Below are 23,531 nucleotides of genomic sequence, written 5' to 3' on the forward strand. Positions count from 1 at the left end.
CACTTCTCTGAATTTTGTGTTGCAGCTTTGGTCCCAAAAGTACAAAAATATGCATCTTCAGCAACGACGAAAAGAGAGGATACAAAATGCATATTTTAGGAGGAAATACATTTAAAGGGTTGTGGTGCAATGAAAAAAAATGCACATTTGATGGAAAGAGTGCATGCGATTTACATGCAGGTATTTTTTTGTGCCGTCTTTGCAATATCCATAAAAATGGGAGGGAGCAGACCTTGGCCTAGTGTTAGTGTAACCGACACAAAACTGACATAGGTTGATCATCCATCCATCCATCCCTAGCCTCATAGTAACATCTATAAAGAGGAACCATTTGGGTCAAGTCAGAGAGATGGTTACGTCTCACAACAGGGTTTTCACTCCATGAGGGCAAGTGATCTATATGATCCATGTGAATACTCTCAACAGACATTACTTTTGTGGGCAAGGCTAGAGCAGCTGCTACATTCTACACAGTAAGATCTAAAGGATCCTTTAAGTGTTACTTTAGCAGTGTGTGCTCCTCCCACAAGGCTCCAGTAATGTCAGCAGAACTAGGCCACGTAAATGGAGTCAAAGATGCAGCTCCTTTCCATCCCTTCTTGGGAACTGGGGCCATGGTGTGATGTTGGCAGGTTGTCACTGAATGAGCCCATGCTATTCCAGCCTCCACACCATTGAGGCAGTGCAGGAAAGCACCATTCGTTTGGACAGTAACCATGCACTCCCGCTTCCAGTATTGCAGAAAATTGTAGCGATAAAACCTATTGCCTGCTTCCCAAAGCCTCACTGCAGCAATGCTAGCCACTCCGTTCAAAATCTTTTGAAGGTAGAATGCCTGTGATATTTAAATTGGCAGTATAAGCAGGGCAGTGTTTAATCCAGCTGAAGGATTCACTGTTGTGAAAGTTTGAAAATTCAGCACAAGTGACAGACCTCAGTAGGAGAGCAGTTTCAAAAGCTTTACTGTAAAAATTGGCCATGAAATCTACTTCTCTCATTTAAGGTGCTCCACCCTTTAAACAGTTTGTCTGAACATTCACACTTCTTTAGCTGTCTTAGCTGTGCTCTTTTAACATTAGTGTATACATGCACACGGACACGGGTGGCGCTGTGGGTTAAACCACAAAGCCTAGGACTTGCCGATCAGAAGGTCGGTGGTTCGAATCCCCGCGATGGGGTGAGTTCCCATTGCTCGGTCCCTGCTTCTGCCAACCTAGCAGTTCAAAAGCATGCTAAAACAGTGCAAGTAGATAAATAGGTACCGCTCCAGCGGGAAGGTAAACGGCGTTTCCGTGCACTGCTCTGGTTCGCCAGAAGCAGCTTAGTCATGCTGGCCACATGACCCGGAAGCTGTACGCCGGCTCCCTCGGCCAGTAAAGCGAGATGAGCGCCGCAACCCGAGTCGGTCACGGCTGGACCTACTGGTCAGGGGTACCTTTACCTTTATACATGCACACGCTCAGACATGGGGAAATACTCTCTTGGAGCTCATCTTGTACAAAACCACTCTTGCCTCCTTATTCTAACCACAGAATATATTCTCATTCACTGTTAAGGCCTTGCACTGAGAACACAATCCCGATGCCTCAGAGCCCGGAAATAGTACAGTGGTACCTCGGGTTAAGTACTTAATTCGTTCCAGAGATCTGTTCTTAACCTGAAGCACCACTTTAGCTAATGGGGCCTCCCGCTGCTGCCGCGCCGCCAGAGCATGATTTCTGTTCTCATCCTGAAGCAAAGTTCTTAACCAGAGGTACTATTTCTGGGTTAGCAGAGTCTGTAACCTGAAGTGTATGTAACCTGAAGCGTATGTAACCCGAGGTACCACTGTAATAGGATAACTATGGAGCCGATCATTTGCTGTCACCAGTGACGTAGCATGAGTTGCCAGTGCCCAGGGCACCACCTGCCAATAGGCTGGAAAGAAGGGCAAAAGCTTGGCGACCTACCCTAGTGACCTACCCTAGTGGCGGGACGGGGGATTGGTTGGGAGCAGGTATCTTTCTAAAGCCTTTGCAGAGGATGCCCTAGCAACTGGCCCTTGCCCAAATCCTCTCCTCAGTCATATGTGCATTTGCAATATGGAGAAAACCATGGAAGTTCCCCACCTACAATGATACCATCCAAGATCAGCTTTACCACTTACATAATACTTGGCAAAGTCAGAACAGCTTACGGTGTTGAGCTGCCGGTCCCCCCCCCCCCCCCCCCGTTCTGCAGCAATATTACCTCAGTTAAACCACATTTAGCCTTCTGTTTTACGGCACCGCATCTGGTTTGGGCTTCCTCACTAGAATAGGGATAGCCAGCATATCGTGGAATACAACTCCCATCAGCCTCAATATATATATATATATATATATATATATATATATATATATATATATATATAAAACCTCAAATTACTTCCACCCACAACTACCACCTTTCTTCCCAGTACATTTGACTGATTGCCCTACCCTTTCATGGCAGCCTCTACTGTACATACAAGTGACAGCAATTCCTGGGTTTGAATTCCATAGCAATTCCAATGGCCTCTGGGGAAATATGTCATTTGCCTTATTCTTTCTGAATCTTCCTCCCATTTCTGTAGCAGCTTTTGAAGCTTGTGTATCACTTCTGCACGGACCCCAGTGCCGACATGCCTTTGCTCTGTTTTCTATGACAAAATATTTGTGGCCATACTGTGACCAAGAACTCATTACTCCTAATATTCCTCTCGTTCTCGTGTCGTTGATTCTATTAACAATTTGTCCTGTGTCAAGTAAATGAGACCTAGGGATAGACAAATTCCTGATGCTGTACAAAGTGAATAGTGTAATATAGGCTAGTATGTTTTGGTGAGGATTTCTATAGGATGTGTGAATTGTTTTCTATGTGACATCAGGCTACACCTTTCTTTTAAGGAAGTAAGTGCATAAAAGTTTAGACAACTTTTTAAAAACAGTGAATATTTTTTGATTATAAAGAGACATTTGTTACTAGAGTTTACTATTTCAAGTGTTAACTCTTATTTAAATATTGGGTTTTTATTACTACATGCCTCCATTTGTTCTGTTGCATAAGAGTGCACAATAATAATAATAAAAATAAAAACAGCCTCTGCCTTGTGTTTGGTGTGCAGAATGTTTATCAAGCATTCCACAAATGGGGAGACACCGCAGAAATGGCCCATTCTCATGCTGCCACCTTCCGGACCTCACTTGGAGGAGCCACACAAAGGAAAGCCTCAGATGATGATCACAGGATTTGGGTCGGTTCACATGGGGAGAGGCAGCCCTTGAGGTACTGCAGTCCTGAACCGGCTTTATAGGCCAAAAGCAGCACTCTGAATTGGGCCCGGAAACCAATTCGCAGCCAGTGAAGTTGGGGCAGGATTGGTGCAATATGCTCAAACCATCTTGCCCCAACCTGGTCTTCGAATTGAGGTTTTCAAACCGTCTTCATCAGAGGCAGCCCAATGTTGTCCAATTCACTCGAAAGTGGTGCCAAACACCTGCAAATCGCCCCCTGCAAGGTTTGGTGGTGCAAAAATCTAATCTAGAAGTTACCAGAACATAGATAAGATGTTAGGCTATCCCTGTCCAGATAGGGGCGTAGCTGGGCCACCAGCCGAAGTTGATGGAAGGCACTCTGGGCCATTGAGGCCAACTGAGCCTCAAGGGACAGCAAAGGATCCAGGAGGACCCCCAAGCTACGTACCTACTCCTTCAGAGGTAGTGTAATCGCATCAAGAGCAGGCAACCTCCCACCCATCTGGTCTAGGGAACCACCCACTAACAGTGCCTCAGTCTGATCTGGACTGAGCTTCAGTTTGTTGATTCTCATCCTATCAATTACCGAGGCAAGACTGCTGGGAGTAAGCACAATAACACAGTCTAAAAGTGTTTTTTAAAGGTACAGACCCCAAAATCTCCTTATGGGGGTGTCTGCATATGGCCTAAGTACCACATACTAATTTTGCTATTCAGTTCAATATATAATTTAAGGGGATTTCCTCAGTAAGCAAGTTTTTGCAGAAAGAGGGAGGTATCTGAGCTCAGGTGGGCTCAGGCTATTCACTGAAGCCCAAACAGAGGCTGCCACAACATGAGCAAATCAATTGTCGGAAATGCTATTTCATTACTCAAGCATGAGTTATGCATGTGCATTGGACTCTGACTAAACCCATGGTAAAGTGGGGTGCTTCTGAGATATCTAGGGCTTGACAAAGGCCAAGTGGGATCCCTCCAAGGTCACACAAGTCAAAATGGGGAACCCTGAGTTGTTCATAGCACAGAGGCAATCCAGACATAGGAAGAAAATGGTGCAGAAAAGAATCAGCTGGAAGCAAAAGCAAGCTTAACATAATGCCATTTGAAAGATACCAGGGAGGGACAGGTCAAGAGACTGATCCGAGGGGACTTATTTGATCCAGAAAGTTAACCCCTTAGTTATTCCTAGGTCTGCATAAAATGTGTACATGCTAATTTTTATCTGTATAGGTGCAAATCTAGGTTTCCCCCAAATTCAGCTCAGAAATACTGTGCAATGCTGTCCAAACTCACTGTCACAAGTACGGCACAACTACACTCAATGCAACCCCTTGGAAAGCGAACGGGAGTTCTGTAAATGCAGGTGTCAAGCACATCAGACTTCATCAGCGGTCGATTTTACAACATTAAAAATGTATCTGCAGATTCACCATTTTATTCCATGTCTTCAGTACACCAAATGAAGCTTGTTTGGCTAAAAAACATAAATACATATCCTGAAATTTGGTCTGGCTGCCATGATTGGTACACAGATGGGAGAAAAAGAAAAATCAAGGTGTGTCTTCATAAAATACTTTTGCATAGAAACCACATCAAATGCATTCATGAAAGCAAACAAAAAATGTGTGAAGTGGACTAGAGTCCATGAAATGGTAAGCCATTATAATAATGTGTTTTAAAGTGCCACAGGACTCTCTGTTGTTGTTTTCAAACCAAAAGCACAAAAACTTGCCAGTCTAGTTAACTACACTAACTACAATACCGCACGAAAACCGGCGTTAACGGTTTTCACAGACGGTTCGGAAATATCTTGTTAAAATATTATACCCGGGAAAGAGAAATTACGCTGTGACGTGCAGTATCAAAAATTTCAGGTATCATCCATCCAAAATCTCCAGAACTGCTCACAAGGTGTCATTCAAAAACTCATGGCATTGAGCCAGTATTTATGCTGTTTAGCTGCGTTTGATCATGGCCTTCAGGATTCCAATTCTCAGGTTCAGCCATTACCCCACTTGACATTCTGCTGTCTAACCCAAGGCTCTTCAGGCTTCTATAACAGAGATGCGGAATGTGTGGTTCTCCAGATGTTGTTGGATTACAGCCCCCTTCATCCCTTACTATTGGCCACGCAGGCAGGGGATGGTGCGTGTTGGCATTCCGCAACATCTAGAGGACCACAGGTTAGCCTTGCTTGCTCTACAACATCAGAACCATCCATGGCATCAATAAAAAGGTAGGCAAAAAGGATCACAACAGCGCAAAGAGCTAAGACCACAAAGCAGAAGACAAACATACGAGTACCAAATACAACCCCAGTTCTGCATACAGTCTATAAAAAAATATTCTGTAGATCTAGTCTTGGGCCAGTGCTCATTGTGCATCATAAAGAACGACAACTCAAGAGAATCCCGAATAAACATTCTTTCCATTATTATGCCGGTACACAATTAATTCCATGAAAAGTGGATTGCCAGTATCATGACTGCTCAGCATTTGCAAAAAAAAAATAATATGTGCAAACTTCTATTTCACAGTGGTTTGGACATGAGACGCATGACCATCAGAAGATTACTGTTCGCAAATATCAGAGGGCCCCCCCCTTATTGTTTGTTTCATTCAGATGTCAGTACTACATCAACCATCTCTTCCACGGTGAGCCATGTGCAGATACCTAAATGCAGTTGTGTGCAACTTTTTACTGCAAGCAAGGATTTGTGGAGTGGAATCTTTACCCAACAGATTAGAAGAGGGATAGAATGAGCAGGGACACTTCTACCCAAGCAGACTCTCTTCTTCCCAAGGCAGGTCGAGATGTTGAGACAAGAGAGGAGCATTTATCCCATAATCCCAATGAGAGTCAAGAGTGGTCCTTATTTCAACAGCCATTCAGCCCACTCTAGTCTTGGCCTATGCAAGGAGGACACTCTAGCTCAGGGGTTTCCCAAACTTGGGTCTCCAGCTGGTTTTGGACTACAACTCCCATCAACCCTATCTAGCAGGACCAGTGGTCAGGGATAATGGGAACCGTAGTCCAAAAACAGCTGCAGACCCAAATTTGGGAAACACTGCTCTGCTTCCCAATCCTATCCCCTCCCAGGCACTTTTTACACCCTTGCTCAGGCATATCACTAAGAACGACCTGCTCCACTTTTGGAGAACCACTGAAAAGCCAACCTTTACGGATCAGAACACGCTGTGCTGGCTGGGGCCAATGCAGTTCAAAACATCTAGAGGACGTTCACAAGCACAGGAGAAGACCACTCACCAGCAGGAGATCAAAGGCCACTACTGATGAGATCAAAGTGCACTACAAATGAGAATTCGCTGCCTATTAAAGTTTATACAGATATTTACACCTTACCTTTAAACAGAGCACTAAGTTACATTTTCAACAAACGCATTTGTAACTGTATTATTAATCTAGTATGAAGTCTAAAGCCAGCCTTGCAAATAAGTCTGCAAAGGGTAGAAGCCCAGACAATTCATCCTGGTCTGCCTCCATTTACTTGGAAGATTGGAACCCAAAACAAACAACTTCTTTTAAGTTTCCCTGCCCATTTGCCTAGAGGAGATTCCTACTTGCCATGTGTAACCAAGTGAGTGACCATTTGCAAACCCACCCGAAGCACACTTTGCAAGGAAACAAAGCTCCCCTTGAAATTAATGTCCCTATACTTCTCTTGATCCATAAGATGCTCTCAGGAGACAGAACCATTCAATAGATGTGCATATGTAACTGAATGTTACATCTCTGTTTGTTTTAATCTGCATACCTCTTTAACCTTTGCATCTACCAGAGGTGTGTGCAGAGAAGCTCCCCGTATGCTGGAAGATGCCTGTTTGAAGTGCAAATGATTGAAAAACAGGTTGCCCATAATATAGTTTGGGAGTGAGGAGGACGCTCAGCTGCAATTAAGCATTTACTAAGAAATTGCCCTTGAGAAATCAAGATTTAAAAAACCAAAGAGCGCCTTTACTTCTAAATTTATGTAATAAAGTTATCATTACGTACTAATTACAATATGTACATTTCTGAAACCTAAAATCCAAAACAGTACCATAAAAACGCATGCTGTTGTTAATTTTCATGTTGTCAAGAGGCATGCTAGTTCAAAGTTACATTTACTTTTGTTATTGGCCTTTATTGGCATAAGTTATGTTTACTTTAAAAAATGACATTTTAAATTTAGAAAGTAAGCCAATGCTGATCCATGTTGGTCTCCAGCACAGTTGTTTTAAAAATTATTATTATCCATATATCTTGCTTTGCACAGCAGGTTTATGTATCATTGTTCCACAGCACTATCAAGGCCACTGAATCTGGAGATTCAGCCTTCGGGCCAAAGTCATTCCAATAAGCAACTCCTATTTTTTTTTAAAGTACCTCCCTTACAACGCAACTTTACCACTGAAGTTTCGCTTACTGAGAGCTGGCTGGCACGTGTGTGCACATCACGTTTGCAGACATCAAATGGTGACACATTTCTATAAAAGTCATCACAGATCCAGGACTAAAGACGGATAAAATTGCATGACATTACCTAGCAACAAAGTCAGCTTACACACCGAGTGCTGAGTGATGCATATATGTCTGTGTGAACCAGCCCCAAACCTGCATGATTCATGTTCAGTTTTAGCCTCTGCTAACGATAAAGGTTACAGTCCTCTTATACCGCTTACCTTCAGAGTACATTTCCTCTGACTTTTACAAAATTCGTCCAAGTTAAATAGTGCCAGGATTGTCACCCAGCCTCAAGAGCTTGCAATCTGGATTCCCACTTCTTCCTGGCTCCCATTGCAAACAATATTCAAAGCCCCAGTACTGAACTTTCTACGTTTAAGTGAACTGTCACTGTTTTATTCCCCACAGACGAGAAGTTTCATGTTATAAACCGTAGCTTGCCATTCAGAGCGACATAAGCAGTGCAAGTTATAAATAAATATTCTGGCTGGAATCCAAATGGTTGCTTCCAATTCTGCTTCGTGCTGTTCTAGAGGGATTTTGGACTGTGTCTTCTTCAAAAAGCAGAGGCATTAAATTATTGTGGAGCTGTTTTTTTATATATATATAAACTACCCTCTGTTTTGAAAACAGTTTTCTGTTTAAGAAACACAAGTCTAAAGTCATCTTAGGTGTATGGAATTGGTTGCACAGTTGTTTGGATGATGGAGCCTCTTTATAAATAGTCTCAGTGCATTTTAGAGCATGCTAAATGTTCCACACCAAATGGATGATAAAACAATACTACCCTAAGATTCTGAATAGAAGATGATGCCACCCCACAATTGCCTCCCCCCCCCCCACCATTCCAAGTGATACCTACAACTTTCATCTAGGGGATTAGGCTGAACTATTAGGGAGACGCAACACAGCAGTGGCTACAAAACAATGCCATTTCCCCCGATTCCACGGGTGGAATATTTGAAGGCTTTGCTGGGAGCAACTATTGGACCACAACACTATACTGTAAGGAAGGAGCCATATGACAAGTTCCTATTTACTCATATACTCTCTGCACGCTTGCTCTAGAACAACGAATGGGACCGCTCAAGTGGGTCTGATCAAATTGTCAAGAACCATCAAACACTACAAGGAGGAAGGTTACCAGCTCATGATACTGGGGGAAAGGACAGAATTCTCATTACGTTCATAACGTGAAAAGCCAGAGAAGGCGACAGAATTGGAGCAAATCCATTTGACTCAAGGAGGGGCGAAGCCTTTAAAATTGGGCATGGAACTCTAATATACGCTTAAGAATAGCAGCTGCATCAGAGCTAATGTGCAAATGAGATACAAAACCTTGGTCTAGGGCAGCAAATATATAGTGTGCATTTTCAGAAAATGACATTTCAATAACTTATTTAAATTAAAAGTTTCTAGTCCCAAGTATTCCTCTCCGCTACGCTTTCAGGCGGCAACCAGCTGTCCTGGAAAACCAGTTCAAAGGAAGCCGTTCACTCTGGGAGGAAAACCAGCACTGAGAGAATCGGAAAGCTGAAATGCGATGACATCTTTTGAGATCCCAGCAGTTTCGGATGCTGCTCCGTTCCTCAGTTCAGCCGATCCGGAAGACTTCAAAAGCTGCTTCCGTGAAGACTACAATATTTCCAGATCCACGTGGCGCACCTCAGGATTCAATTTCTGAAACAAAAACCATAATGCTTTTAAACAAGCATGTGGGAAGAATGTCAACACCGCACAATGGATCAAATCTTGGATTTGAGTTGAGGCAAGGACCTGACTTCAGAGCTCTGCTCAGAGGTTCTCTTGGCAGCCTGGAGTGATTCACCTCCCCATGCTGAGGAGAGGATGAAAAGGGAGAATCCCATGTACACGACCCTGAGCTCCCTGGAAGAAGCGTGTAATCAGTACTGAACACATGCAAAATAAATCATTCGGATTTAACATTTTATTATTCCATCCTGTCTCTGAGGAGCTCAGGGTGCTTTCCATGGTCTTCTCGGACACTCACGTTACCATGAAAAACTGCCTGCGAGGTGAAGAGATAACAACTGACCAGAGGCCGCATAACATGTTCCACAACTGAGCAGGGACCTGAATCCAGATCTCCCCTTCCAAATTCAACACTCCACTCACTGCTCCACGTTTGTCCCTGTGGACTTGCTGATTACGTTTCTGGGCAAGTAGAATCATAGAAGAGTTGGAAGGGATGCAGGAATCTAAACTAAAGCATCCATGACCGTGAACAACAAATTCTTGATGTAGGCATCCTCAGCTACTTCTTCTGAAGTGCTCCCTTCCATCGCAGTGGGGCTTTTTCAGAAGGCTGTTCCCAAAACGAGGTCAGAGAAGCCAACAAAAGAGCCTTGAGGCCAGTCATGGGGAACCTCTAGCCTCTGGGCCTCTCTCATTCTGGACCTTGGGGCTCTTCCCAGGCCACACACCATCCCTGTACTTTGTGCCTGGCTGGAAGGTGTCCCTGAACTTTGATCATGCATCTTTATTTCCCTGGCTTTTGGAGGTAGGGCAACTACTATATTTATCGCTCCATAATATGCACTTTTTTCCTCTTAAAATCTAAGGGGAAATGTCTACGCGTCTTATGGAGCGAATGTGTGGTCCCTGGGGCTGGGGGGGGGGAGAACCCGGGCTTCCCCCGCCAGCCCCGACAAGCTCCTGAGCAGCTCTGGGGTAGCCCGCAAAGCCTCTGCAGGGCAGTGGGGAGCCTTCATCCCGCTGCCCTGGGGAGGCTTCACGCGGCTATCCCTGGCTTTTGCTGGAGCTGGGGGAAGAGACAGAGCAAGGCTCTCTCACTTCCCCCACCTCCCGCAAAAGCCCCCAAGAGCTGCGCTCCCTTTAGAGAGCTGTGCGGAGCATGTATGCGGCTCTTGGGGGCTTTTTCCCGAGGAGGGAGAAGGGCAGCCCGTCAGTGAGGGGTTACCCTTCTCCCTCCACGGGGAAAAGCCCACAAGCGCCGCACACACGCTCCACGCGGCTCATGAAAGGGAGCGCTGAGCGGAGCCTGGGATGCATATAGGCTCTGCTCAGCGCTCCCTTTAAATCATTTTTTTTTCTTGAATTCCCCCCCAAAAAAGTAAGTGCGCCTTATGGTCAGGTGCGCCTTATGGAGCGAAAAATACGGTAGCTTGCTTTTGCATCTGGCCCACCACCGATGTGCGGCCCCCAGAATGTTGTCCATAAGGGAATGTTAGCCCCTGGACAGAAACAGGGTTCCAATCCCTGCTCTGGGTCTTTGTTTACAACGTTTTAACCACCCGTGAACCGGAAATGGGCGTATTAGCCTAACGGAGCCTCAATTACAGAAGGAGAACATTTCCCCCCGAGGCCAGTTCAGCAAAGAAGTACATCTCCTTCTCCCTTTTCACCAGCCAAACTCTTACCTTCAGCTCCTTCTCAAGCCGGTCAACTTCTGCCCCTAGCGTGTCAATTATATTTTCGCCATGTTTCAGCATGAAATTCTCTAATTCTTCAGGAGTCGTCACCTGCTGGATTTCCTGCCGTGAAGTTAAGCAAGAAGCTTTAAAAAGCGGCAAGGGGGGAAATAACAAATATGCTTTCCTATCTTGTAAATGCAAAGACTTTTTCACGTAACGGGTCATGCCATGCCTCAAAAAATGGGAGCATGAATCTATTTTCACTAACTGCTTAAACTCAAGTGTTGGCACAGAACTGGACTGTCAGCTGGCAGTGGTATCTATTAACTGGCTATATTCATGCTATGTGTATTCCAAGTTTGTGAGCAGGTGCAGAAAATCCACAGAGCTAAGGACCCTTGAGAATCTCAGGCTTTTATTTATTTTTTTTAAAGTAGGTTTCTAAGGCATACAGGTGCAAGGTTCAGCTTCAAAGTCTACAGGCAACGCCTGGTGAAATCTCCAAAGCCAGAATTTTATTTGAACTTTTGGTAGGGAGATGATAAAGCATGGGCAGCTTGCTGTCCTTCTCCAAAAATGCAGAAACATGCTTACAACCACTAAGGAGAGGAACACGAACTTGCTTAAACTGCACTACTCACTCAGGCTGCAGAATCCTCAGTGCAGAATATGAATTAGCTTAGCACAGCTTTCTGTTTTACTAGATGTTACAAGTAGACCCCATTATTATACACAGTTTACAATATCCTACATTTTTAAGAACAGACTTCTTAGAAGTTAACAAGGCTTCCTTTTAAAAACACAAACAAAAAAAGGATGTTTTATGGTAATGAAAACGATACCATGTCAAAAACTGAATTATCAGAGCAGAACTAAATACAAAGCACACGATCCAGGCAAAAGTTAACCTTTTACATTCCATTTGTTTTAACTTTCCTAGAGCTGAATGTCTGTGAACATTCTAAGGCATCACATCAGCTCAGCCAAAAAAAAATCCCCTTCTCGTTAATGTAGAATTAAACAATTCCTCATTTATATTGTTGTGAGCTGTGAAGTAAAGCTACATTGTAAATAATTCCCTGTTGTATTTACAGTGGAACCTCGGTTGTCAAACATCTGTTGACAAACGTTTCAGCTTTTGAATGCCAAAACCCCAGAACCGCTTCAGTTTTCGAACGATTTTAGGAAGCCAAACATGCTTCCGTTTTGAGTTTCCCTATTTGTACTGAGGCTTCCGCTTTCAGTTTTCGAACATTTTGGAAGTCGAACGGTCTTCTGGAACAGATTATGTTTGAAAACCGAGGTTCCACTGTACTTGTCAAAAGTGTTCTATGCCAGCTTTCCACTTGAAAATGCACAAGGCAGATTTGTATACAGCCTATAAACTTTAGAGGAATTGTGTATAAATACAAAATACATACACCACTGATTTGGGGGTTTTTAAGTGCACTTAAGAAAAACTACTGAAAACAACCACGCGTATTTATGCATACTTGTAGCAGCTGTTCAATGTCTTGTTTCTCCAGGTAAGACCGAGTAACAACCCGTCCATCAAAGTCGACTTCTGCTTTGAATCTCACTTTACTCATTCCCATATCTGTGGCTTTAACATCATGAATGGCTCTGAGATAAATATTTTGTAGAATGTGGTGGGACAAAGCAAAAACAATTAGGTGTTTCAAGCTGCCCAAGCAAACGGCCACATGACCCAAAACTGACTTTCTTCCCATAAAAAAATAAATAAATTCCAAAGTTAACTTGAATGAAGAACTCATCATTCGACCCATTACATGCTCTGTCTTTATTGTTGATGGGTTTTGCCATCAAATAGGTCCTTCCCCACCCAACTCTCTTACCTTACAGCAGGATCACTTTCCAGTAACTCTGTAAGTTTCTGTAGCTGGTCAGGTTGGATGGATCTTCCCAGCAGAGCTTCAGTGTTGGTGTAAATAAGGAAGGCTGATACAGCTCCCAGCAGTGTCCCCACACCAAGGGACCCCAGACTGTCATAGTATGGGTTACCTGAAAGGATACACACAAGACACAAATTCATTTCTCAAAAGGGATTGCTGTTGTGTGCCTTCTCCATTTCTCTCGGTGGAGATGATCACTTAAGGATGAAGCTAGCCACGCTATGCGGCACTCACACTTTTCGCTACGTAACCTGATGTCGTGGATTGGTTGGGTGCAGAGGAATGATGGGAAGAACCAGCTGGGGAAACACCAAGAGAAGAAGGCTCAGAGCCCGGGGAGTGGTGGCGGGAGAACGATGAGTGGGCAGAAGGAGAAGACTGGGGAGGGAAGAGGTGTTGGAAGCTGAAGAGGCAACAGGGCTTAGTGAGCTGGGAGAGTATGTAGCAGAGAGGGGCCCAGAATCAGAGGCAGAAGCTGAAGCAGAGGAGGAGGGAGGCCAAGAGGCAGAAGGGAGTTTGGCTGGTGAAGACTCATAGGTGTCTGCAACAAGCTCCCCTCCCCGCTTATCTCCCAGGACCAGAAGAGGCATGAAATGGGTGGAGGAGAGATTGGCTTCATACAGGCACAGTCTCCAATTGCTCCAATAGAGGGCTGTGTGGAGGTGGGGACTTTCACTCTCAGCAACTGATCCTACTTGCCCAGTAGAGGCAAGACTTACTGGGGATGAGCTTCTGTAGTCATTAGACCCGACACTTCAACAAGTCTGTGCAGACTGCATTCTTGCTAAAAAACTGTTAACTCCAACTTGCACAGTGTGATTTACTGCTGGCTTGCTCCCAACGCCACATAATGGATGGGACAAGAGTGACGAATGTAAGTTAGAGTATTATGCAATTCACACATATAAAAGTCATCACTAACACAGAAGGGTGAGGAGGGAGTTAAGGTAGGTAGGAGCAGAAATACCAATTAAGGTCTCCATTTAATTAAAATTGCTCTAACCCGCTCTTGGGGAGAAAAAGTTGTATTAATCATGATCAATAAAGGTAAAGGTACCCCTGCCCGTACGGGCCAGTCTTGCCAGACTCTAGGGTTGTGCGCTCATCTCACTCTATAGGCCGGGAGCCAGCGCTTTCCGCAGACACTTCCAGGTCACGTGGCCAGCGTGACAAGCTGCATCTGGCAAGCCAGCGCAGCACACGGAACGCCGTTTACCTTCCCGCTGGTAAGCGGTCCCTATGTATCTACTTGCACCCGAAGGTGCTTTTGAACTGCTAGGTTGGCAGGCGCTGGGCCCGAACGACGGGAGCGCACCCCGCCGCGGGGATTCGAACCGCCGACCATGCGATCGGCAAGTCCTAGGCGCTGAGGTTTTACCCACAGCACCACCCGCGTCCCATATCATGATCAATAATCATGCTTAAATACATACACACAGCCAAGATAGCCCCTGCTCACAGACTTACAGTCTAAAAGTCAGGACGAAAAAGGAAAAATGCATGAGAATGGAAGAGCAAAACTAGCATGCTGTTAGAACATTGCACAAGATCAGTGGGGTTCTAGACTAGCCTTGACCCCAACATGCAATTTTTCTATGTGCAAGGGTTTTACAGAAGCAGGATTCAAATCTCCAACCTGCAGCACTCCAGCCCAAGAAACTTTTGTCTACTTATCCTCAGTTTGTTTTAAGCACTTGATTATTACTGGGGGGTTTTGCCAATTGGCTTAGAAGATGATTAGCTTCTTCTAATTTGCCCTGCTTGCAAGTTAGAAGAAAATTCTGCCAGGACTCAAACTCATAGAAAGGCTTACCTGTAAGAGAAGTCAGACCCATACAAGTAGCAGCTAATGTCACGCCCAGAACTGCTGCGGTATCTTCTAACAACACAACATTTGTGCTGGGATCACGCGCCTGCATGACTGAAGATTGAACATGGGTGCAATAGTGAGGTGCTGATGTAGCCACACAAGAGTTAAACAAATGAAAACTTGCCAAAGCTTTCAATAAAGTGTTTGCTGCAAAGTAGAGTTACATGTTGATAATGTTTTAAAATATGATTCTACGGACATCTCAGAGTTCAATAGTTATTATTTCCTTGGTAGCAACAAATTTCCGGAAGCACTAATGAACAAAGGCTTTTCTTCCCATTTATGAACAATACAGGAGACATTAAGCTGTACAAATTCAAAATAAGTAAAAACGAAATCAGAACAGCTTCTTGCTATGTTATTCAAAATGAGTAAATTCATCTCATGTTACATACCATATTGGTAGAAGGATACATCTCTGGCCCGAGCGCTCCTTCGAATTTCATTTATAGCTACAAGAAGAGTAGCTGGAATAAAAGCGGTGAAATAATTGTTTCAGTAAGAGAAAGAACACAAGGGTAACATTTCAACTCCTGATGAAAAGAGAATGATATTGGGTAAAACAGCAAAGAAAAGACAATATAAGAAATAAAAGAAGCAATGGAAACACGAGTAAAAAATCATACAGCATACACTGCACTGCAATTGCTACAACAGGCAAATAATAATAATTAAGTAGTCCACTATCAGCAAATTTTCAATTGAGGAGAAGGGAGTAGGGGAACCACTGCTCTAGACTAAGTGAGTTAAGATATCCAGTTCAGATTGGCTTAACTGCCTGCAACTATGGTTCTATATCCAATTCTTGGCTGTGACTTGAAGACCAACTTGAGATGAGCCTAAGAATTTGGGGGAAACCACCCTTCTTTATTCCTCTGAATTGCATATTTCCATGCCAATATCAGAGACTTGCTTTTTTCATCTGGTCTCTTTCAAAAGATATTTGCTGTGCAATCCGAGAAGCCCATCGACAAAAATCCCCTCTCACAGCACCAGTTGTGCGTTTGTTTGCATCAACTTCTTTAACTTAAGTGATTTGATCAGCATACCTAGATGCCAAATCACAAGTTTTATTTATATATTTACAAAACGCCCTCCGTGTCAGAAGTTGGGCAGGTGAGGCAAGCAGGAGTTTCATCTCCCAGGACACACACACACAGCACTTTAGATGTGCATGCTAAAGAGTTAAACTATAATAGCTTGAAATGTTATATGCTTAATTTTGTATGCTCACTTAGGAGCAAGTTCAAGCCTTAAAAAAAATATTAATGCATCAGCAAAGTAATGGCAAAGTAATAATGCATTTTCCCACTGGAATACATACCTCCTTCAGACACCAGTGATCCTGCTAAAATACAATAAGCCTAGAAGTAATAGGGGAGAATGTAGTTATACAGTAGAATGCCTTGGGGGAAAACAGTAGTTGTTTTTTTTTCAGGAATAAAAAACAACTTCCTATATTGTGAGACAAGACGGAAGCAGGAGAGCCAAAATATTAAAATTGTGGTAATCTCAAGAAGCACTCTAGTCTCCTGACTAATAGGCTACGGGCCAGGACTGTGTTTTGCCAAACTGGTCAGACTATTACAATGGTGATGCTCTGTAGCAGTAGTGACTTCCTAGTTCTGAAGCAGACGTAACTCAGGCATACCATAATATGCAACACTATTGACATATTGCATCCAAAATCAAATTTTATCGCATCGAGAAAAAGGAGACCTAGCATTAAGACGTGGTCTCTGTCTTTACAGCCTGAAAACATGCCCTACTTCTTACAATACTCACTTAAAGACCAAGATGGATTACTTTTTCTGCAGCCCAAATGCTGCCAGCTTACCCATTCCCCTGCCTTCCCCCCCGCCCCCAAAGTAAAAGAAGTTATCAAACACAGCAAGGCGAGCCCCGCAAAAACTACCCACTGTCTGTGTCCAACGCTGCTGTTCTGCTAGCACAGCGGGCTAAAGATACTAAACTTCACTAAAGCATTGCAGTTTTCAAAAGATGGTGACAACTCACCCAAAGAAGAGATTCTATGGGCTGAGGATTCATCAAACCTATGATGCCGTGATACCATGAGAGCCCCGCGCCCATCATGAAAATGCCAACGCCACTGATCAGGGATGCAATGTAGCGCATGTTTGTGAAGCCATATCTGGGTGGAGATTTGGGAGCAGGAAGAGAGAGAAAGAGAGAGCATGCAACATTTGTGTACAAAATTCCTTTGTATGGAGTCAGACCGTTGGTCCACCTAAGTCTGGACTGTCTATATACTGACAAGCAGCCAGCTCTCTAGGGCATGGGTAGGCAAACTAAGGCCCAGGGGCCGGATCCAGCCCAATCGCCTTCTAAATCTGGCCTGCGGACGGTCCGGGAATCAGTGTGTTTTTACATGAGTAGAATGTGCCCTTTTATTTAAAATGCACCATTCCTCCTCTGCCCAGTCCCGGACACCAACGCACCCAAAACCACTATCTCCGTGATGCCATTCTCAGTAATCTTGGCTGCATCACAGTCGCTGTGGGGGGGGGGAGGCTAAAGAGTGTGTCTGTGCAAGAAAGGGGGAGGGCAAGTTTGTGTGTACATGCGCAGAGGAGGAAGGTGTATGCCTGTGTGTGCATTTCTGTGTTAAAGAGTGTATGTAAATAGATATCCGATGGACTCCAGCGAAGGACTTGCCCACTGCTGGGTCTGGCTTGCCCTTTGGCATGGGACCGCCTGATCACCTGCTGTCATATATCGGCCTTGAAAGAAATGTGGCTGTCCGTCCCTGTCTTACAAGAAAAGGCAGAAACCTGATGTCTCCCCATGTTTTGGAGCCCACTGGGTAGCTAAAAATCGTATCGGCTCTCGTGTATTTTGAGGGTGTTTAAGAAAACAAAAACAAAACCCTACTTAAGTGGGGTGTGGGGGATTCCCTGGTCCTGAATGGGGTAACTGTGCCCCTGAAGGACCAGGTGCGCAGCCTGGGAGTCATTTTGGACTCACAGCTGTCCATGGAGGCACAGGTCAATTCTGTGTCCAGGGCGGCTGTTTATCAGCTCCATCTGGTATGCAGGCTGAGACCCTATCTCCCCGAAGACTGTCTCGCCAGAGTGGTGCATGCTGTAGTTATCTCCCGCTTGGACTACTGCAATGTGCTCTACGTGGGGCTACCTTTGAAGGTGACCTGGAAACTGCAATTAATCCAGGATATGGCAGCTAGACTGGTGACTGGGAGTGGCCGCTGGGACCACATAACACCGGTCCTGAGAGATCTGCATTGGCTCCCAGTACGTTTCCGAGCACAATTCAAAGTGTTGGTGCTGACCTTTAAAGCCCTAAACGGCCTCCGTCTTGTATACCTGAAGGAGCATTTCCACCCCCATTGTTCAGCCCGGACACTGAGATCCAGCGCCGAGGACCTTCTGGCGATTCCCTTATTGCGAGAAGTGAGGTTACAGGGAACCAGACAGAGGGCCTTCACGGTAGTGGCGTCCGCCCTGTGGAACGCCTTCCCTTCAGATGTGAAGGAAATAAGCAGCTATCCTATATTTAAAAGACATCTGAAGGCAGCCCTGTTTAGGGAAGTTTTTAATATTTAATGCTGTATTGTTTTTAACACTTGATTGGGAGCCGCCCAGAGTGGCTGAGGAAACTCAGCCAGATGGGCGGGGTATAAATAATAAATTATTATTATACAAAAGCTAACACAACCTAAATGGAAAACCTCAAAGACTGTAGTCCATCACTGAAACACAATACTTTAGAACTTGTCATTTGCCACAAATCGCTTTCCAGTATTGGCAGTTGCCAAAGATAGGAGCACATGGGATAGGACAAAACTGACCTTACATGTGAAAAGCCCAAACTACCAGCTGTTTTCATCAGACCTGAAACCTGAACGTACGCAGCGATACGTCGCAACGTTAAGTAGGAAACATTGAAAAGGTGTCCGATTTGGGCTTCGAAAGACATTCTAAACTACTTTAGAAGTTAGGGACTTTTAAAACTAAAAAGGAAAAAAAATAACATACGGATGACTGGGATCTGGCGTCCTCACCGACTGACTGATTCCCAATGCTAGTAAAGCCTGGATATGAAAAGAAAGCAGAATTGAACAATTTCGAAATCATCAAAAGCTTTTGAAGATATTAAACAGAGAATGCCACTCTATACACCGAAAGGGCAAATATGACTGTGATGATCGGGCACCAAGATGTCAAGAAATTCAGTCAAGAGTGGAAAAAGTTTATAGAATATCTTAAAGACCACTGTATATAATTAAATACATTAGCAGGACTGCTGTGACACTTATAATGTAATATGAGTAAAGGTAAAAAAGGAGATTATTATTAATAATAATGAAAAATTGGAAACTGGGGGGGTACAAGGGATATGAGTAATCCCAAAAATGTAGAAATTGAAAAGGATATGAATGTTTAAGAATATTGTCTTAAAAAAACAAAAAATAAAATAATTTTAAAAGAGAGAGAAAAAATGCCACTCTAGTAATTCAGATTTACTGCAGACAAAAAAAATATCAATTTTAATGTTTGGGGAAGAAATCAGGAAATTTTAGTTGAAACAGAACAGCTTTTGACCTGGCAAAAACCCACCAGGAAAACGCTCATAGGAAGTATTTCAGATCTTCATTGTGAATCATTGTGGGTTCAAGGCATCGAGGAACAACATTGGTGGCACGCTACTTTGTCACTACGTAAAGAAGACATCCATCTCATTCAGAAGAGCAGGCACAGGTGGCCTGCACCACACGCTTGCCAGAGGCCCCACACAGCCCACCAGATGCTTCAACAAACCTCATTTCTACCTGCGCTCAAGGCAGAACGTCTCAGCAAAAGCAAAAAACTCAGCATGCATATGCGACGCCATAGAAATGTCTCTCCACTACACATGCTCTTTCAAACAGCAATCCATCACACCAGCAATTGGGACGTGAAGGGGCTTTGCCCAAGCATATTTTGCTCCCTGCAGCTTAGCAGATAGTGCCAGCACCAGACACTGTTGGAAAACTGGGCGGCTCACTAGAATACGTCTGCTGATGCCAAATGAACTGGCCTTATAATTTTACAGCCTAAGGAGGCTATTCTTTTTTAATAGAAAGCACAATGTTTCAGACAAAAACATTGGGGTGTGCTAATGTCTCAGTTCCAGTAAATGGCAGATTAGCTGCAAAAGAAAGTGTGCTTGAAATCCTGAAGGAAGCCGTTCGTAGCTCCGCAAAAAAGCTTCAACATCAGCCAGGCTGCTGCCAACCCAAAAACCTCACTACTTCACGGGCCAAACCCATATAGAGAATTAAACCAAAACGTTGTGAAGACAAACTCGAATTCTCAATTGTTTGAAAGAATGACATTGCAGCCTTAAAGCTTTAGGTGTTGGGGTTGTTTTTCATTATTTAAAACTGTAGGGATGTTCTTATCTAAATTTGCAAGCCAACCCGCCTTGACATATTTGAAAAGGCAAGGCAGTAATTTGTGTTTTCCCTGCTATCTTCAGTTACCCTTTCCTATTTGTTCTAGCCCTATTTAGGGCATAAGGGAGTGACAGGAGGAGTCGTGTTCTTGGCCCCGCCCCCAATGTCTCATCTTTTTCTTTCAGCAACCAAAATATATATTAAAAATTGTCCAGTAGCACCTTAGAGACCAACTAAGTTTGTTCTTGGTATAAGCTTTCGTGTGCAGGAACCACATGTTGAATGCAGTTGTGGGAGAAGAATGAAATGGTTTTAGAATAAAATACAGTGGTACCTCAGGTTACATACGCTTCAGGTTACAGACTCCGCTAACCCAGAAATAGTACCTCGGGTTAAGAACTTTGCTTCAGGATGAGAATAGAAATCGTGCTCTGGCGGTGCGGCGGCAGCGGGAGGCCCCATTAGCTAAAGTGGTGCTTCAGGTTAAGAACAGTTTCAGGTTAAGAACGGACCTCCGGAACGAATTAAGTACTTAACTTGAGGTACCACTGTAGTTGCACTGCCCTTTTTTACTAATATTTATTGTAAACGCTCTGTTTTGCCATACACCTTGGAAGATATTTCTGTTTTGAAAAGTGGCCTGGACACAAAATTATATTAAATACTTGACAAAGCAAGCGTAGTCGCTGCATATAGACCTCAGTTCGTAGCAGGGAATACAAAATACTACGAAACAGAGACAAAAAAGCAATGGACAGGCTCCAGCAACCCGTGGCCAGTTTGCACTTCCTGGCAAGTCTCCCGGCCACTTTATAAATACACATTTCTGCTTCACACTTCGCTGCGCTTATAGTGGGAAGCGCAGGTGATGAACAAAAGGGTCAACATATAAGTCTGACACAGAAACGGCCAACGAAATAGAGAATACTCACTTGATTGCAAGTGTCTGCTAAAGAATGGATGGCTTCAGAGAACATGCTTGCAGAACCCGTGTAAACCCAAGCCAGGAGCTTGAAAAAGAAATTCAAGCCATTTCTGGGGATAGAGAAGGGGGTGGAAATCCTTATTGATAAAGTGTTGACAGTTTTCTAAGCACCATACTAAGATTACAATGCTACGATAGCTGCCTTTATCTTATGAGAAAGAAGGGAATGAATAAACAGTCCAAATTACCAGGCTATCGGGGTTAGTTTGGGGTGGGGGGAGTCGATACAGGGAACAGTACATCAGAACTGGATGTAGGGGACTGGGAGCATGTTGCAAGATCCCTCTCCCTTTCATGTTTTGCTTTTGTCGTGGTGTAGCACTATGTCTGCATCGGCATTAACCACAAATGGTATTTACAAGATTTCCCCATCATCAAGCTTAGAATAGCTAGTTATGGGCCTGAGGCGGGTGGGAGTGTGTGTGTGTGTGAGAGAGAGAGAGAGGGGGGGGCAGGCAGACACCAATGCTAAACCCTGGAAAGATCCAATGTGTGTGGGAGAGGGAAGGATGAAGGGCACATCTACAGCACACATCCCTGATGTCCAAGCGGAAAGTTACAGCCAGAATGGATCACGGCAACTTTGCAGTCATGAAGTAGAAACTGACTGGAGACCACAAATTTTAACATGTACATCTAAGCTGGGCATACTACTAGCAAATATGCTAACTGAGCTCTCCTTATAAAAGTGAAATTCTGCTTTCCAGGATATGACTGCACAACCCACGACTGAAGCAAAAAAACCCCACCAATTAACCTTAATCTGCACGCCGGAACCTAGAAACATGTACGCCTAAAAATAAAATAAAAACTTACATGCAAATAGCAACCATGACAACTTTTCCTGGTCCACTCAGAAACATAGTTGATGTGCTGGAACGTGGCTAAATTAAACATAAGTACACCGTTTAAAATTCATTGATTATGGAAAACCATATATGCAGAATGCCAAGTTCTGTATAATAGCTAGTCCTACAAGATATAAATCAGGTTAAATAAATTTTAAGTAAGTTTATGTGTGAGTTGCAATTAATTATGGCTATTCAATTAAGTCTCAATGCATCCCCAACTGAATTTATTTTATATCCCACCCACGCTTTATTTACAGATTCCCTTTAGTTTTAGATGAATCACAGAATCATAGAGCTGGAAGGGACCCAAGGGTCATCTAGTCCAACCGCCTGCAATACAGAAATCTCTTGCCCAACGTGGGGCTCGAACCCACAACCTTGAGATTAAAAATCGCATGCTCATGAAGGAACACAGCATTTTAGAAAGGACATTCCTTCCTGTAAAGAGAAAGAAAGGAGGAAAGCTTTTTCTAAGGAGGTGCCTGTCACCTCAGTTTTTTGAGAGTACTTGTGTTTTGTAAAATAAACCTGGTGCCTAATCACAGCTCAAAGGCACATTGCAGTGAGGCAAAAGCACTCAAGAAGGGGGTGGAGCAAGACTTCCTGATCAGAAGGTTGGCGGTTTGAATCCCCGCGACAGGGTGAGCTCCCGTTGCTCGGTCCCTGCTCCTGCCCACCTAGCAGTTCGAAAGCACATCAAAGTGCAAGTAGATAAATAGGTACCGCTCTGGCGGGAAGGTAAACGGCGTTTCTGTGTGCTGCTCTGGTTCGCCAGAAGCGGCTTAGTCATGCTGGCCACATGACCCGGAAGCTGTACGCCGGCTGCCTCGGCCAATAAAGCGAGATGAGCGCCGCAACCCCGGAGTCGGTCACGACTGGACCTAATGGTCAGGGGTCCTTTTACCTTTACCTTCACCCTCATCCTAAACCAACTTATCCCTGCTCGCCAGGCTATTGTGTGTTTTTCTGTACTCCTGCAAAACCACAAGATGCACAAAACTGCAGCTTCTGCCTATAAAGGAACAGCAAAGATGGAAAATATTATTCACCCACCTTAGTTTCTCCTAGGAAATCTTTGTATTCCTTCAACAACCTCTGGTTTCTAAACAAATCTGAAAAGATACATAATTATGAAGCGGGCAGTGCGAGCAGAGAGAGAAGCAGAATATAGACCCTTTTTTTCTGACACAATACACAAAACTATGCAGCGTCCCAAGGCATCCGCATCAGAGCAAGCCACACTCCTCAGCCCACTTCTTCCTCTGCAACCTGTATGGCCCTGATAATTTCTGCAGAGTTTTGCACTATGTTCTATAAACCCTGGCTTGTTATGTACAAAACAGGCACCATGGCTTTTTCAGTTACCGTATTTTTCGCCCTATAGG

The 23,531-nt window shown here is 44.0% G+C and overlaps 1 protein-coding gene across 1 annotated transcript in view; it reads right to left on the bottom strand.

Moving 5' to 3' along the window:
- Positions 1–4,673: 4,673 nt before the first annotated feature.
- Positions 4,674–23,531, bottom strand: part of SLC30A9 (solute carrier family 30 member 9) — a 36,909-nt gene continuing 18,051 nt past the window's right edge. Inside the window, exons 7-18 of the mRNA XM_083630479.1 lie at positions 23,200–23,258; positions 22,112–22,179; positions 21,243–21,345; positions 18,911–18,966; positions 16,914–17,049; positions 16,222–16,261; positions 15,293–15,364; positions 14,841–14,948; positions 12,971–13,136; positions 12,608–12,737; positions 11,121–11,234; positions 4,674–9,399 (exon numbers count right to left, since the gene is read on the bottom strand). Of these exons, the coding sequence (XP_083486605.1) occupies positions 9,355–9,399; positions 11,121–11,234; positions 12,608–12,737; positions 12,971–13,136; positions 14,841–14,948; positions 15,293–15,364; positions 16,222–16,261; positions 16,914–17,049; positions 18,911–18,966; positions 21,243–21,345; positions 22,112–22,179; positions 23,200–23,258 (1,097 nt within the window). The 3' untranslated portion in view covers positions 4,674–9,354. The remainder of the gene's footprint in view (positions 9,400–11,120; positions 11,235–12,607; positions 12,738–12,970; positions 13,137–14,840; positions 14,949–15,292; positions 15,365–16,221; positions 16,262–16,913; positions 17,050–18,910; positions 18,967–21,242; positions 21,346–22,111; positions 22,180–23,199; positions 23,259–23,531) is intronic.

This window comes from Podarcis filfolensis (assembly GCF_964270895.1).
Source record: "Podarcis filfolensis genome assembly, chromosome: 9".
Classification (NCBI taxonomy): domain Eukaryota; kingdom Metazoa; phylum Chordata; class Lepidosauria; order Squamata; family Lacertidae; genus Podarcis; species Podarcis filfolensis.